Genomic DNA, 18,304 nt, shown 5'->3' with positions numbered 1-18,304 from the left:
GAAAATGTTCATGTCCCTTCTCTCAGATATGTTCAGGGCACCAGGACACCCTAATTTCCCTCAACAACAGCCTCTCACATAAAAACTCATTCTCTCACATGGACATGGCCCTCATACTATGCTTCTGAAGGAAAAGCAAAAGGAATGAAGAACTAAAATGCCCTGTGCCACAAGAGAACATTAAAGTTCATTTGGAACCAATCTGATTACTTAATTCTTCGGCCTCTGGAGACCAAATGGAAGGAATCAATGTCCCTCTTCCTAGTTCTACTTCTGCTCAATTCTCTACCCTTTGTTTATTTTTTACAACTTAATTGGGGGGGGGGGGCGCAAGGAAGAGGATATGACCTCATCTTTTTTCCTTCTATATTAGAGTGACTGTAAGTTTATTTAACCTAATTCTTGGAATGGTTATTTTTGGCTAACTGGGTTTTCCTGGTCATTAGTTCTCAGAAGTCAACCCTGACCTCTGGAGACAGGCCTCAAAGTTCTGGAAATTCCCTCCTTGTCCCTTTGCAGACCTCCCCTTCACCCACTCCTCCTCCTTTCCGTTCCAGCTCTGCTCTCACCTTGACCCCCACTCTTCCTCTGTCCCCATCAGCCCCTCCTGGATTCACATACTTCAGGCCAATCTTTCCATTTCATCCTCACTGGCATGCCCTAGAAGTTCAGCTTTGATCCTCCTACCGCACCTGCCCTTCCAAACACCTTCTCACAGAAACAATCACCTTGCTGACTCCTCTCTTGGGACGATGGATGTTGCTGGGTTTTCTTATTTGTGCTTAATGGATTCACTACAAATCAAAGGCACCTAACCTTGGCTAAGAAAACCCTCCCTCCCTCATGGGGCTCCCTACTGACCCCTAACTCATTTCCTTTACTCTCTAAGCAGTAGCTATGCCAGACCTCTGCTTTTGCAAGCCCTCTACCTCGCTCTCCTACCTGCCTTCCTCTCTGAACAGAGGACTCTCCATTGTACCATCCCAATAATGCACTCCCCTCCACCTTCCCTCTTAGCATCTTTCTCTTCAGAAGAAGGAACTTCTCTTTTACCCATTTTAACCCTCTTGTCTGTATTTTCGACAGTCCTGATGCTTGGTGAACTTCCTCCATTACTTCCACCCTACCTCTCCATGCCTTCATTTCCTTCATCTTAATCCACAAACCTACTTGCATTTCCCCATCCATCAATATAAAAGCCTCTGGATTTTGTTTCTCCCTAAAACTCCCTTCCCATAGGCAATCTTCCCTTCAGAGCATATTGTTAGCATTTGGGTTAGCATATCTTCCAACTTCTTTTCATTCTGGAATTCTTCTTTTCTGATTTTATTAACCTTTTAGCATATGCCATTTGTTAAACCTGCCACAGATACTCTCTGGATGGAGGCAGAGTTTTTAACCTTGTTGACTCCCTCCCTACTTCAGTGAAGCTGATTTTCTCAAAAGTGATCTGTCAATCTCAACAGTCATCGTTTGTCTTGACTTCTCAGAGCCTGTTGACGGTTTTTTTTGAAACCCACTCAGGAACTTACCTGTGGTTTCTGATGAGTCACTGAACTTCCCTGGCCTTGGCTGCCTAAGGATACCTCTGGTCAAGGCAATACAATTACCAGTAACTACGTCCACACTGGCCAGTATCAGGTAGCAGTGGGTGTGGTAACATACGTGAGCAGGGAATGAGGTCAAGTGCTAGATCCTACAGAGCCAAATATTTAAGGGGGAAGCAAGAGAAACAGTCCTGGAAGGAAGCCAGGAAGAAACGACAGGAAGGCAGAAGTGATCTTATAAAATGCAAATCTGATCACTTTCACCCAGCTGTATAAAATCCTTCCAAAGTCTCCCTGTAGGTTTAAGGACAAAATTCAAACTCCTTGGGGGTGCCTGAGAGCTTTGTTTTGTGCCAATCTCCAAAATATGCTCTTTCCTCCAGCAAGAGGCTCTTGTACCTTTGCTCTAACATCCATTCTTATGCTGCTGCCTCTTTCCTTTATTATTCTTATTTTTTAAAAAAGAGTGATGACAAGGGTAAGCCTAGAGAAGAATCCTCTCAGGCTGGGATCAGAGGCTAGGGGCCATCGTTACTCTGACTGCTGAGGGAGGGGAAATGGCATTCTACTGCAGGGAACATGTGCAAAAGGACATGGCATTTAAGAGCAGGGTGATGCTAGAAGGAGGGCAAAGTGGACACAATAGAAAGAAGGGCAATGTAGTCAGGTCGCGGATGACTTCTAATTGAGGATTTTGTAATGAGGACAGGGCCATGGAGATTCAGGAGACCCAGGCTCTGCCCTAGAGGACTCAGGTTAAAGGAGCAAACAAGAAACCCAAACAGTTCCAGCAACACAGGGACAGAAGACAGTTGGCATCTGAGCAGGGAGGTGCAGAGCAGGAATTCCTGAGGGGCGGAATGAAAGAGCAAGAGGGAGTCTTTGCTCAATGGAATGGCCGGAAAGGAGAATGAAAAAGCCAGAGGGGCTGGGTAACTGGGTGGGTCACAGAAAGTGCTGAGCACAAGATAAACTGCTTGGATTTTACCCTGAGGCTACTGTTCTCCAAAGTGTATTAGGAGCGGCTCCAGTGACTTCAGATGGTACACAGAGGAACATATTTTAATAGCTACAGTTTTACTTAAAGAATACTAGTAGTAAATACAGCTGGCACATTAAACTTCTGATTTCACAGATATTACTGCTCAGGAAAAGGCTAAGTAAAAACATAACTGACAAAAGTTTTCTAAAGACAACTATTAAGTAAACAGTAGGACAGATGGTATGCAGACATGGGAATAGTGGTGAAGGAATGTGTGAGTGACTGAAGCTTGAGAAAGCATCACTGTGGACACTGTGGAGGCAACAGCCAGGGCTTTAGTAGGAAGTGGCCTGGCCAGATCTACAGTTTAGAAAGACCACTGTGGAGCCAAGTAGAGAAGGTCAGGAAAAGATGGGACTAGAGACAAAGGCTCTGTTGAGAAGGCTACGTTAGTGATCCAGCCAAGAGATCAAGACCAGAGCCCAGACATGGCAGCAGACAAAGGAAAAGCTTGCCCACATTGTCCTCCAGGCACAAAACCAGCGCCAACTCATCCAGCAGCAGCTAATACACCAAAACCTGGTAGTCAGGCTTTGTGTAGGTTTTCTGTCTAGTTACAAACTGGAGCTTAGTTACATTTCTTCATAAACTTCAAAGATCCTTATCATCACCACAACGCTCCTTTAGGGATTCACTCCAAAGAAGCCATCATATTCAAGTTACAAATCCCCGTTTAGCAGATAAAATTGTCATCTGTGAAAAAGAAATTCAAAGAAGGTAAATGATATAAGTTCTTGGAAGGCAGCACCCTTACCTCAGAGGCAGCAAAGCATTAAGAGAAGTAATAGTAAGGGTAGTGGCATAAATAACTTTAAGTGCATTGACAAGTTCATTTTTTCCCTCATAATAACCCCATGAGGTAGCCAGTATAATTATCATTTCTGTTTAATATAAGAAGAGAGAGATGCTTAAACAGATTAACTTGACCAACACCACACAGTTTGTTATGGGTAGATCTGGGATCAACCTTAGGTCAGTTCATGGTCTCAACCAATATGCTTCACCATTTCCTTTATGGTTAGCCTCACTGTTGTTTCCTTAAAACTCCGTAACTGACAAAACTAGAGGGTTGAGGGATATAAAACATGATGAAAAATCTGAGTTGATGCATGTGGAACTTGAGAAACTTAACAGAAGACCATGGGAGAAGGGAAGGGAAAAAAGTAGTTTCAAACAGAGAGGCAGGCAAATGCATAAGAGACTCTTAAATACAGAGAACAAACTGAGGGTTGATGGGGGTGTGGAGGAGAGGGGGAAATGGGTGATGGGCACTGAGGAAGGCACTTGTTGAGATGAACATTGGGTGTTGTATGTAAGCGATGAATCATGGGAATCTACCCCCAAAGCCAAGAGCACACTATATACACTGTATGTTAGCCAACTTGACAATAAATTGTGTTAAAAAAAAAAAAAATCTGAGTTGATGCTTGGAACAAAATATTACTATTCATACTTTAGGTATATGGGCTTTAGGTACAATTACAATGTATTTTCTTAAAATTAGCTATGGTGGGATTTAGTTACTGTTACCTTTTTTCCCCTTATTTATTTATTTATTTAAACATAGTTATGAGGTAAAGTAAAAAAGCACACATGTCTAAGGTAAAGAAAGACCTGAACTCCCGAACTGGTTCCATTTGTTACTAGCTGGAGGCTTTGGGAAAGTTCCCTAATCTCTCTGAGCTTCTAAAATGAAGATAAGAAAACCTAGCTCCTCATAATAGGTGTCTGAAACATTAAATGTACAAGGAAGTTCTATCTACTTTCAGACAGACCTTTTACAAAGTCCCTTCCATGTGATTATCTAAAATCTTGTTACCACATAGACCAACAAACTTGACCAAAATGACCTAGAAGCAGTTAAGGCATTCTTGTCTTATCAAGGGCCACTCACCAGTAGGAAAAGAAATACACAGCAAGATATAATCCCTCAACCACCTGATTTAAAAATTATAAGCAGGAACCATCAAACAATTTACTAGCTATGCATTAGAAACATATGTTATGGCACAGAGAATGGGAAATAATAAGACAAGGAAAGGGAAGAAGAGAGTAAGAATGTGACTCAGAGAGTAAGGAAATATACATGTATGCAGTCCTCTCATTCACTTGTATTGTTGATTATAAATTAAAGATAGTCCAGTGCACTTCAATCTAAAACTTCCCCAGGCCCCATTCTGAATACAGCCAGGGAAGCCCAAGAACGCAAAGCACTGTGGATCACAGAGGTTGTGTACTAAGAAACTACCACCTCTGAAAACCTACCTCAATGGCCTGACCCAAGGTCCTTATATGAAAAAGGTCATTCTCCTTGCCCTGTAAGGTCCCTTTCAGATTCAATATTCTACAATTCCAAATGAAACCAATGGTTAGTACTGCCCTGGTGTAATGCTCATTCTTAAAGGTCTTAGTGTGTTCATAAAAAGAAAATTTATTTACAAAATACCAACTAAATATGCTTCATTGTCCTAGTTCACCAAAAATAATACGAAAGTTCTTCTGAGAATCATTGATCGGAACAATTACAGTTATAAAAAGGATCACTTAAAAATAAGAAGAATTTGGGTGCCTGGTGGCTTAGTCGTTAAGCATCTGACTTCAGCTCAGGTCATGATCTCATAGTTCATGAGTTTGAGTCCCACATCAGGTGAGCACGAACTCCACTTCGGGTGAGCCTCACTTCTCTCTCTCTCTGTACTTTGTGGGATTCTTTCCTCCCTCCCTTGCTCCCTGCCCCACACTTCCATCCTCTCTCTCTCTCAAAAAAGAAAAAAGAAAAAATTAAAAGTTTATATTAATATCAACACTGGAGGCCTCAGGATGGTGGCCCATACCTTGGACTCAGTATCTGTACTTTTTTATTTAAAACAGTGGCTAATACTTAAAAATTGGGGAAATTTGACACACATATTCAACTTCTTTTGAAAAAGATGGGAAGGCCAAGCAACCCAAGGCTCACATTCCCATACAGCAGCATTCCGCTGGAGGTACAAAGGCACACAGGTACGCAACAGCTGGTCCCTAGAGCTGGTGACTAACTCTAGCCCCCCAAGCTTCCCTCCCACCATTCCTCCCCCTGGCTCCTGCAGGCCTTTCAGCTTGCAATAATTACTTCCTACATACTTACTCCCAAACAGTGTGTGCAGCACCCATTGGCATGAACTATTCTGCAGCGGAAACAGGCCACGATCTACACTCCAAAGTGCTGGTGTTCACTCCTGCGTCAGAAAACACAGCCACCCCAGCGAAGAGCTCCTACAAAGGGGGTTATGTTTCCATGAACTTAGGTCTGGCTATACAGTCACTGATTAACTTGATGCTTTTGCCAAAGCTGGTTACTGAAATTACTGAAGGGTGGCTGACTAATAGTGCTTCTAGAAGGTGATGATGAATTTTAGAACTTTAAGTTAATAAAAGCAAAAGGTAAAGTGACCAGAAAAAGAACGAGAGGAAGCAACATCACTTCAAAACATTTGAAGGCATTAAAAGAAAAGAACATTGACATAAGTGACTAATGATTCTATAACTTACATTTGTTTAGCAGTTTTCCAGAACTTAAACTTGTGTTAAATACAAAGAGAGAAAGATAATTTCTTTAGGGATAGCTTTAGAGACTTTTTTTTTAGTAATAACACTTTTATCTTTAAACATCACAACAAGAATATAGAATGATACAATTGCATGTTATACCTGAAAATTACAGGGCTTGTATTCTGAAATATACCTGTTTGGGCTAAGTAGGGCCTAAGCTGCTCTAGTGAGATTATTTAACATCATAATCTTACTGGCACCAACAGTCATCAAAGATTTCAATTTAACCTTGAACCTGTTAAAAGCAAGAGGACTTTTGGTCAGAAAATTCAGCACTAACTATGGTTAAAGATTTCATACTAGAAAACTAGGTTAGTGTTTGATTCCTTTAATTCATCCTTTTTTCTCCAAGGAAAATGCTCTTGAGAGGATTTTGCTTAGTCTTCATGAGGGTCCTTAGGATTTGGAAATCTTTCTGTTGTAAATCTAGTTTAAGAGGAGAATCAATTCTCATTTTTATGATTTTACCTCTTATTGGAAAAGTAATGCATGCTTACTAAATGCACACTCAATATTTACTGGCAAAGAAAGATACATGTAAGTAAAAGCAGTTTACATAATACCATTTACACACACATACACATCCAATTATCATATACATATAGATACACACATACTATCATTATATTAATTCATACACAGAAAAAAGGCCAAAAGTCTACAAAAATAAAAATAAATTGTAGTTGGCTTGGTGTAACAAATTACAAGCTTTTTCCTCCTTTTTGCTTTTTTGTAGTTTTCTAAATATTATATAAAGTCTATGCATTATTTTAGTTTTAAGGAATAAGGTATTTAAATATTTTTATCTATGAGACTATAGGCTAATTTACTCATGCATCCAACCAATTAACACTTAGAAGTATGTTACATACTAGATCCTATGCTGTTTTTAGGACACAATATTAAAGACACAGTGCCAAAAGCCCCAAGTAGTCCACATCTGTAGAAGACTGTAGTTAAATGCTATGACAGAGGTGGGGGTACACTACACCTTAACTAGACAGGGAACATTTCTTGGAGGAGACATTTGAACTAAAACATGCATTTAAGGTGGGAGAGTAATGGGGCTGGGGGTGGGGAGGGGAAGCTGGATATCCCAAGCAAGCCAGCCAATAAGTCTGGTTCACATTTCCTACAATTGAAACATCATCAGCTGTCCACAGAAGAGTCAGCAAGGGAGGAAGAGATCCTAGTGATATCAAATGGATAGAATCAGCTGGAGGTAGTGCAGACCAGTGTGGGAAGATGACTGAGAAGCAAGATTATGTCCACATTCTGGCTTTGGGGACTGGGTGGGTGGTGGTATCAGTTACTGTGATGGAGAAAATAGGAAGCAGGAGTTGTAGGGAAAGTGACAGGGACAATGGTGGAAATAAGAAACCCAGTTTAGGGCACGATCTGCCTTGAATTTTTCTGATCCATGGATGATCCGAATATTGAAAACTATTAGGTACATATGTTTTGGGGGCCCAGTAGAAAGTTCTAGACTGAAGATAGCTGGACATGATTGGTATATAAGACAGAATTAATTAGGTGCAGGCAATTGTATATATAATGAGAAACACAGAAGGTCTTTTTTTTTTTAATATATGAGATTTATTGTCAAATTGGTTTCCAACAGAAGGTCTTTTAAGGGGTAACATTTAATGAAGAAACAAAGGAGAAAGACTGGGAAGGAATGATAGAACGAAAGAGGGTGTCAAAGAAATGGATGATGGTCAATGGTATCAAAAGCTATAGAACATTGAAGCAAAATAAGAACACAATTATCTTCCTTTGTTTATCACAATACGTACAGAGGATGCCTAGCGATTCTAGCATTCCATTCTAAATCCAAAGCTGCAGGATGTTCAGGGAGGGACCTAGGTCTGTTTGTTTAAAGGCTTCCAGATGGCTTTATTACAAAGCTAAGTTTGGTACCCATTGATTTAAGCCATGAATTCCTTGTTAACTCTATATAGTTTCATCTCTATGACATAGAACACATTCCTTCACTGGCTTTAGTCCTCAATATTTCTGAAGTTAGAAACTTATAGGAGATTGCTCCTATAAGAGGAAAAGGTGTTAAACTTCCATTCCTTCCCCCAGTGCCTCTGTGCCTGTGGGTTATTCACCGGTCAAGTGTAGACAGAGAAAAAGATGGTTACTGCCAGCTTAAGGAGAAATCATTGTGGGGGGTACTGTTTTGAGAAACAAAGGATTTGCAAAGGTAGGGAAGAGAGAAGAACTACCCAAGTTTAGGAATACAACATTTATTATTATTATTTTTTTTAATTTGAGAGAGAGAGAGAGAGAGAGAGAGAGAGAGAGAGAGAACAAGTGAATGGGGGAGGGGCAGAGGGAGAGAAAGAATCCCAAGCAGGCTTGCTGATGCAGGGCTTGGGCCCAGAACCTTGGAATCAAGTGAACCGAAATCAAGTGTGGGACTCTCAACTGACTGAACCACCCAGCCAGCCGCCCCAGGAATACAGTATTTTTAAAAGGTGCCAAGCTAGAAGGGTCCTAGGCCTAGCAGGCAAAACCCATACAGTGACCAATCTCAGTAAGCCACAGATTCAGGCAAATGAAGAAAAAGTCGGGAAGGTAGGCCAGTCTATAAAAAGCTTTAAAAAGCAAACAAGGGGTTTAGGGCATGTGGGTGGCTCAGTTAGTTAAGCATCTGAGTCTTGGTTTAGGCTCAGATCATGATCTCACAGTTTCATGGGTCCAAGCCCCATCTTGGGGCAAAGCCTCTCATGGAGAGCCTGCTTGGGATTCTCTGTCTCCTTCTCTCTCTGCCTGTCCCCCATCTCCCTCTCTCTCTGCCTGTCCCCCATTCACACTGTCTCTATCTCTCCAAAAATAAATAAACTTAAAGTAAAATAAACAAACAAACAAACAAACAAATAAAATGACACGGGGGTTTGGACTTTAATTCTGGAGGCTTAGGATATTTTTTGTGGCAATGTGACAAGATCAAAATACCTTCTGAGGAGATCATTTTGACTATAAGGTAACAAAATAGATTCTCAAGGGAACTGTAATAGAGAACAGGAAACTGTAGTTTAAGTATAAGGCACTGTGTTCACAATAAGATTCATGTAAAATAAGGTAACTGGATCTTGTGATACTAGCTTCAAAGGAAGGAATATTGTCGGGTTTTGTTTGTTTGGGGCCAGATAGCCACTATAGCACATGAAAGTTCATTCTAATAATGAGCGAATACTAGAAACAGCCTGCACCTTAACCCACTGCAAGTTATACTCTCTAACATTAGAGAAGGGACATTTTAGTCAAGCTCTTCGCTTCTATTCAATGTTCTGACGAGATCACCTCAATTCAATTAATGAGCACCTGTGGAGTATCATCCATAAAATATCAGTCACTTCCTCTCCTCGTAATTACTGAGACACATCTCCTCAGATGGAGGGCACTTTGGCAAGGTCCGAGGATATGAACAAATTTGGGGATGCTGCAAATTTTCATCACCTCACTAGTCAAGACAGGACTTTGAATGTTTCTGGTATTTCCCATTTGTGTTTCAGTGAATTGTCAACCTAAATAAAGGACATAATTAATGCAGTCTCAGCTGCCTGCTGCAGTGTCTGGTTATAAGAATGGGACTGAAATCAAATGGATTTGAGTATGAATCACAGATTTGATATTTGCCAGTTTGAGCAAGATGTCGAAAACCTGTTATGTCCCACTTTCCTCATTTGTAAAATGAGGAATAACACTACATGCCTCACAAAACTCTCATGAGTTTTAAGTGAAATCACCCATGCAAAGGACCGTCCAGAGTCCCGTGCTGGGAAAGAGTCAAGGAGGGCACAGACTGAGTACACTGCCTGCCCTCACAGCCCTCTCACAGCTGGGGAAAGTGAAAGTGTGCTCATGGGTGCATTTTGCACTTTATTTCTGAAAGGATTACAAAACTGAGCTTTTATGAAGTGCTTGGGAACATCAGTTATTCTTTATAGAAGAAAGTATCACGCTTTCTAAAACATAATCGACTTAACTTATACATGAGGAGTTTATTCTAAATGTGGGCAGGCACAAAATACAACTATCATATAAATCGAAGTGCTTGATGACCTTAATTAGAGGCTGATTAGAGAATATGGTATTTTAGAATAATTATTAAATATGTATTTGCATATCAAGGTATAATTTTTATTATTAAAGGAGTCACCTAAAATAAACAGCCTCAAGCCACTACTGACCTTACTTTATATCAAACGAATGTCAAATAACAAGCACCCACTCAACTTTAAAACAGTTTTAAAGCTGCATTTTCTTCCTTACCAAACTGACAGAAATAAAGAATCCTACGACTCAGATTTCCCATCATGTGGGGAAAAGGGTACTCTCATGCTGTTGGTGTATAAGTGGTCATACACTCTCATGTGCCCTAGACATAGACTTTGACTTGGTAAGAGTACCTGAAGGACTTTATGAAGATGTTTAATGTAGCACTGCTTATAATGGCAAAAAATTTGGAACAACCTAATATCCAAAGCAGGAGCATGATTAAATCATCCTGGGAAGGTAATGGAGGGGTGCTAACTATATTTTTAATATAATATAGCATCTCATGTAGAAAATGTACATATTAAGTGGGAAAAAAGCAGACTGCAAAATAGATTCTGCTTCCCCAAACTTATCTGTATGTTCAAATGTTGCTAAGATTACCTTAGCACAATTGTTTTCAAGTTAAAAAAAATTTTTAAATACCCACAGGCTCTCTCCTTTTCTCCTATTAGCTTACTTATTACATGAATCACACTAACCAATTAATTCAGCTTGGGTTTAACATTTATGCATGACTTCACAAATTGTGCACAATTCCTGTTATTTGATTCCATTTCCATTGTATTTTAAAAGTTGGATTATATGAAATCAATTATTATAATACACTTCAGAGATTGAGACCATAAGTAACTGGGAAGAAAAAACAAGTTTCAATCTGAACAGGAATTATTGGTTCTTTCTAAAAAAGGAAATAATCTCTTAGTATTAAGAGAAAAAAAGACCATTATATTTTTTACCTAGAACAGTATCCAAATCTATGGAATACAATCATATCAAGTCTCTAAAAATTCTAGGAACTGTTTCAAGAGCTTTTCACAAGCTTCTCAAGGTACACTCCTGGTCTTATTTACCTAGAACTAGACCAATACCTGCCAGGTCCTATGCACTCAGTAAGTGTTTGTTCAAACAATACTTAACTGCTTAATGCTCACAAATGACCCATTTTTCAAACTAAGAAACTATGTTTCAAATGGATAAAGTATTCATGCTCAGGCACAGTATTCCTAGGGATTCTCATTCATCACTGCCTGATTGCGTGACTCATTATCCCACTGGCCAGAGCAGGGCAGCCCAACTCCATACCTCTCTAAGGGCAGGGCATGAGACTTCCTATACTTCAGACACCTTTTAGCACAGGCTTGTGCAAAGTAAAGGGGCAAAAAAAGAAATGTTTGTCAATACCATCAACCTTAATGTTTGTAGTATTCTATCAATGTAGGAATTCCCTGCAGATAAATTATTTCTTTAGAAAAAAAAAAAGTGTTGTTGTTATAGATATGAAACAATAGATTAATAACAAAGTTAAAATTTTTTGATGAAATCTCTGCAAAAAAGAATTAGGGTTGAGTAAAGGAAACAAAGTACATGCAGATGACTAAATTACTGTGAATACAATGGCGTATAATCAAGTTTTAAGTAATCGAATCCCTAAATTATTTGGCTATTATGGTTCATAATCACTTTCAGAATGGCGTATAGGATTGGTCTGATAGTCTAACACTTGACCAGTGGTTCTCAGTGTGAGGTTATTTTGTCCTTCAGGCAATTTCCTCCCTCAGGCAATGTCGGGAGACACTTTTGGTTGTCACAGCTGGGGAAGTACTACTGGCATCTCACGGGTAGAGGCCACGGATGCTGCTAAACATCCTATAATGCAAAGCACATCCCTTAAATAATCAAGCAGCTCCAAATGTCAGGAGGGCCAAGGTTGAGAAATACTGTAGTAGACGATTTATACAAGGTGAAACTCTCCACTGTCCTCAAGTTTAAATTAGCACCAAGAGTAAGAGTAGGAAAAGCCTGGATGCCCCAGGTTCTGGACACTGCAACTTTCCCAAGCACACTACTGTCATCTGCAGCCAATTCAAGAGAAGTAGGTGATTCTGCAAGCTGCAGTGGAGACAGGGAGGTAAGGTAAAACGTGACATGCACTTTAACCTTCAGTGAATGTGCACATGTCTCCAGTAGCAGCATTCAGGAGTGCAAGAAGAAAGTACCAGCTTTCCTGGGTCCCCAGGGGTCCTAGATCTTCTGACAACTTCTGCCAAGTTAAATAAAGTTATTATTAAAATAAAATTATTAGTTTTGTACCTAAAATTTAGTAACAAGGATCCCAAGAAAACTCATCCCAAACAAAGATAAATACAGACTATATGTAGCTTTCCCATCCCTGCTTCCCCTGCCTCCCACCCTCCCCATTTTCTTACTTGGTAGATTATTCATTTGGTGATGGCATTATGGAAGCCATAGAACACATTGTAAACAAAGAAGGGACTATTTTGGTAGAGTTATTTCCTAGTAATAATAACAAAAGGGAAAAAAACAAACATGTTTTAGAAGTATCAGGAACAATAAAGAGGAGTAAAACGTTTGTGAAGCTACGTCAATATCAAAATTATTAACCTCTTGTGACAAGGAGCTTCGAATGCTGGAGGAGTCAAAGAGACCTCCCATGAGAAAACTGCTGTTGAAACTCCAACGTGTGAAAGAGTCTATTAAATAAAAAAGCACATAGAAATGCCCAGCTTAATGTAACAAGGGAATCCAGAAGTTATCATCAGAGAGAGGGAAGCATTGCATGCCACGTCTTAGCTCCTTAAGGACCCTGATGATCCTGAAGTCTAAAACAAACATGACTTTTTCTTATTTCTTATGTGCACTTGGAGTTCTAGGGGGTATTAACTATAGAACTGCTCTGTCTTTCCTAGACTTAAACTAAAATGTGGCTTCCTATAGGGTAGGTAGATAGGGAAACACATAAAAGAACAATTAAAACAAAAATTTCCTAACATCTATACAAAGAAATCCATCATTAACACAGTGAGATATAACGCCTCCCAGAAAATGTTTGGTTAATGAATAATTAGTTCAAGAAAGAACATTAAGTGTATCAGGTTAGCCAAAGACCAATAAGTCACAGACACTATAAAATACAACATAATGGAATTTAACAAGTGATCCTACTCTAAAAAGCCCACAAAACCCACCTGTGTAAGAGGTCAAAGTATTTCAGCATTACAGGTTTCTTCTGGATTAAAAAAATGACAGTAATATAAGAACTACATGTGTGGGCCTGCTATACTTATTCTAGAAGAGTCCTTGGTACCGTTTCAGTAAAGATAAAATAGGAAAAACATCCAAATTTCCTTATGTTAGAAACAGTACATTTTCAAAGAAAAAGTGATATGTATAATTGGCAATTTTTCTGGTAGACCCTGAAGGTCCACAGCACCAAAAATGTGGCTGCAAGTTTCAGTGCCTTGCTTTCCTCATCTATACAATCAGGAGTTGGCCTAAATCTCTAAGGTAGAGTCAAGTGTGAAATTTGATTTTAGAACTTTAATTTTAACAGGGCTTTAGAAATTACATTGCTTCTATTGAAATATTAAAAAAAATTTAACGTTTATTTATTTTTCAGACAGAGAGAGATAGAGTGCAAGCTGGAGAGAGGCAGAGAGAGAGGAAGACAGAATCTGAAGCAGGCTCCAGGCTCCACGTTGTCAACAGAGTCCAACGTGGGGCTTGAACCCACAAACCGTGAGATCATGACCTGAGCCTAAGTCGGACGCTTAACTGACTGAGCCACCCAGGCGCCCCTGATGAAACATTTTTTTAATAATTTTTTTTAATGTTTATTCACTTTTGAGAGAGAGAGAGCGTGAGTGGGAGAGGGGCAGAGAGACAGGGAGATGCAGAATCCGAAGCAGACTCCAGGCTCTGAGCTGTCAGCACAGAGCTCAATGTGGGGCTCAAACCCACGAACCATGAGATCATGACCTGAGCCCAAGTCAGACACTTAACTGACTGAACCACCCAGGTGCCCTGAAACATTTTTAAATAATAAAAGACGATAATTTTCTTTTCATCTCCCTAACATTCTGAAAGTTTCAGTGAAATACTCTAGGGGGTACAAGCATAGGTAGAAAAGTATAATACTTAAACATAAAAATTACGTTGAATGTCCGTGTTAACATGGGTTTGTGTCTAAGACAAGAAACAGATATTGGCAAATTCATTAATTAAAATCCTATTAACTATTTTTCATGTTAAACTATAATTTATTAAAACAGGACAACTCCCTTGATGACAATTATTCTGGATACTGATCAACCAGAAGGTGTGCCCTTGCTTGGAATTTTATTTTCCTTTATTAACAATTCATGCTTAAGGAAGCTTAAGGCAGGTGTGTTAGCCAAGAGGTCTGCCCAGGTGATAATGTTAATGACTAGGTAGGAACAGGAAAAATGTGTGAGTTTTACAATTTTATTTTATTTTATTTTTTTTTAATTTTTTTAATGTTTGTTTATTTTTGAGAGAGAGAGAGAGAGAGAGAGAGAGCAGGGGATGGGCAGAGAGAGAGGGAGACACAGAATCCAAAGCAGGCTCTAGGCTCTGAGCTGTCAGCACAGAGCCGAACATGGGGCTCGAACTCACAGACTGGGAGATCATGACCTGAGCCGAAGTCGGGCGCTTAACCAACCGCCTGAGCACCTAGGTGCCCCGAGTTTTACAATTTTAAAAAACTGACTGGAAGGCCTTTGTAAAGACATTTTTATTCTACCACATATACAAAAGGAAAACAATTTTTTCCAAAGATAGTATCTCCTAATTATTTTTATTATAAAGATGTCCTTAGTGATGGACTGCCAAAAAATTTCAATGCCACTATCCCTGTTGGCCTAGACTGTCACATAACTGGTAAAATATCTCCTTTAGCAATTTAAAAATACAAATCTCTCTAGAGGTGTACAGTCAGCTCCTTGAACCCACCCAAGGGACCTCACATCACACTTCTCATGCTGCTGTGTTACAAATACTCTCTCCTTAAGGCCAGAGCAAGCTTTAGTTCCCTAGAATAATAAGCACTTTAAGAACTACAACCATGCCTCTCTACTGTCCTTAGGTTTAGATCTGCTCCACGGTATCCTTGTATTCTTAACAGAATTGCACTTCTAATTAGCAGCACCCGAGAATACCTAAATCTTCCTTCATTTAAAATTCAACTGGGTAGAAAGTTATAAAAGTGTTTCAGCACACAGTACTTATGATGACCTCAAATTTGCTGAATTGAAACTACTCATTAGCAGAAACTATTCAAAAAATATCCTTCTAGAAATTCTAACATATACAATTAGGAGAAATCTCTTATTCAAGAATAAGGTTAACTACTTTAAGATTAAAAAAAAAAATCAAGACGCAGTTAGAATCTAATGGACCAACATTTTCCATTTGAGCCCACGCTTACCTCTCCCGAGGAACAGCAAACCAGTACTCTGGCTGCTTTCTTCGTTTGCCATACTGCTGGACCATGGCTGCAGTGTGAGTGGCAAAAGATTTTCTCATTGGTTTTCCTACTTTAATGCACAGAAACATGGGTGGGGTCTTGCTTTTCTCTTCTTTTGAAGGAAGTATATCTGAATCACATATGAAAAAAAACTTCCTCAATACTGACAGTATTAGTGAAAGTCAAACCCTTCAAATTACAAAGAAGAGTGCCTGATCCCCTCTTAGTGATAGAAAATCAAAACATAGGGAAAAAAAAAAAAACCCACTAAATTAGAACTAATCACATTTTTCAGACCTTCTTTAACACAAAAGGAAAAAGCGTTGGATGTTGCAGGTTGGTCTATATCATATAAGATGCTACCTACTGGGAATATGCATAAAAACCAACACAACATGACAAGTCACAAGAATATATAGCCATGAAGGGTACTGAGGACCCACTTACACCAGAAGGCAATTTAGTTTAGAATTGAAAGATCTTCAAAAACACTTCAAACCCCTGGGTCACCTGGGTGGCTGTCGGCTAAGCGTCCAACTCTTGATTTCGGCTCAGCTGGCAGTTTGAGAGTTTGAGGCCCGCATTGGGCTCTCCACCGACAGTGTGGAACCTGCTTGGGATTCTCCCTCTCGCTCTGCCCCTCCCCCCAACAAAAATAAATAAATAAACCTAAAAATTTATAAAAAAATTTCAAACCCTTTATATTTGGAAATTCAAGGTAAAAAGGAAAGTTACTTGAATTTTTTTTTTTTTTTAAAGCAAACTACTTTTGAACTAGAAATCTAGGTTGGACCTAGTTCAAGGTCCAAAATAGATACTATTATACTGATGCTAAGTTTTTTCTCAATTAATGTATAAGTACAGATAAGCTCTATCCAGAAAAAGTTCTCAAATAATTATTCTAATTTTGCTTGCATTTGCAAGTTTCAGAAAGCCAACTATACAACAGAATATAAAGATAAACAAAAATGGCTTACCTTCAATGGGTACCTGAATTCTCTTTAACAGCCACAACTGAATTTCGGACTTATTATCCATTTGTGCGCCTTGGCAGCTGTTGTCCAGAGTAGATTCTGAAGAGATGTCTAGAGACTCTTTATTCATATCTTCTTCTGTGGAAGACGCCAGTTGCAGTGGGAGGGACACTCTCTCTTTCATCCAGGTTTTATCTGGCTCCTTACTGTCCTCAGTTGGGGGACCACCTACCTGGGGAAGAGAACTACTAAGGGTGATATCTATTCCCACTGGCTCAATACTTTTGCCATCACTTAATTCTGCCTTCTGCAAGTTTTCAGAGAACTGCGACCCTTCTTTGTTCTTATTAAGGTAATATTCAATGAGTTTAACTTTATCTAGATCTTCATGTATGTTCAGTGTGTTTTCCACCTGGCTTTCTGGGGAACCAGACTGCTTGTCCACCTCTGGCATTATATCTTGCTTCTCACAGGTTTCTAAATCTAGGGCCCCCTTCAGCTCAGCATCACTATCTGTTCCGGAAAAGCTCAGGGCTGACTGCACCTGCATTTTTGTAGTAGAACTGATTATTTGTGACTTAGCCTTCCTTAGCTCTTCTGGATCAAGAGTAAGGCACTCCTTTGAGGTGTCTCTTTTGTCCATTCCACTATCAGTTTGAGAAGAAAGTTCTTCCAAGTCAACAAAGTCATCATCTTCCCCTAAAAGGGAATTTTCTTTGGCTATAGATTCAAATGCAGCACAAGTGTCAGAAGGTTCCTTGCTGACCCTAGTCATTGTGGTAGATCCACTGGTTGCCTCTGTGGAAGATTCCAGGGTCTTTAGTTTTCCTGATACAGAGCTATCTGAGGGTTTTATGTGTGTGTATTCTGTTGACTTCTCCAGAGGTCTTGTTGATTTGGAATCTGAAGTGATGGTTCTCTCTCCATTCTGCTGCCGTTTTTCCTTGTTGAGAGATTTGAACTTACTGAATGGGTTGATATCTTTTTCTGAAGCCAGGTCTTCCCATTCTCCAGGCCTGTACAGAGGACAAAGATCCTGAGGTAGGTCACTGTCGGGGGAAAAATGGTGGGTGCACATGGAATGTTAAAAACAAAACCAAAAACAAAATGGAGGAAAGGCAAAAACTAAAACATAAACATACCACAACTTAAATTTATGTGTAAATGATTTCAGAATAAGGAAATGAAATCAAGAAATTGACTTCAAAATGAAACAAATAAACTATAAGAAGGGGTAAAACAAAGGACCATGAGAGTCGCATATCCTACTAGAAGGACATGAATGATTTTTGAGGTCATTTATGAACATGGAGATGTCACCCACCAGATTTTTAATGATGAAATAATATTTCTGATATTCGTGAAGGAAGGGACAAAGGAAATGTTTTAGTACAATGACTTAAATTCCTTAACTATGCAAAGCTTTTCCTTTTTATAAGATAGCATATAAACCAACTACATTAATTCTTAATGGTTCATTGACTGAGTTGCTACTCATTTAACTGTTGTAGAAGTTACCAGCCCCAAACCCTAATTCTGAGTTTCATGACAAAGGATCTGATGTTTCCAATCACAG

General features: G+C 39.4%; 1 protein-coding gene across 3 annotated transcripts in view; it reads right to left on the bottom strand.

Moving 5' to 3' along the window:
• NCOA7 (nuclear receptor coactivator 7) overlaps window positions 1–18,304 on the bottom strand; it is a 154,997-nt gene that overhangs the window by 33,042 nt on the left and 103,651 nt on the right. For 2 of the 3 annotated variants that reach the window (XM_042987116.1, XM_042987117.1), the window contains exons 9-10: window positions 16,732–17,777; window positions 15,716–15,884 (exon numbers count right to left, since the gene is read on the bottom strand). In XM_042987116.1, coding sequence (XP_042843050.1) covers window positions 15,716–15,884; window positions 16,732–17,777 — 1,215 coding nt within the window. The remainder of the gene's footprint in view (window positions 1–15,715; window positions 15,885–16,731; window positions 17,778–18,304) is intronic. The other variant, XM_042987118.1, reaches the window with a different exon arrangement.

Source organism: Panthera tigris, chromosome B2, assembly GCF_018350195.1.
Source record: "Panthera tigris isolate Pti1 chromosome B2, P.tigris_Pti1_mat1.1, whole genome shotgun sequence".
Lineage (NCBI taxonomy): Eukaryota > Metazoa > Chordata > Mammalia > Carnivora > Felidae > Panthera > Panthera tigris.
Note: the sequence above shows the minus strand (reverse complement) of the source record. Positions and strands in the feature narration are given on the sequence as shown.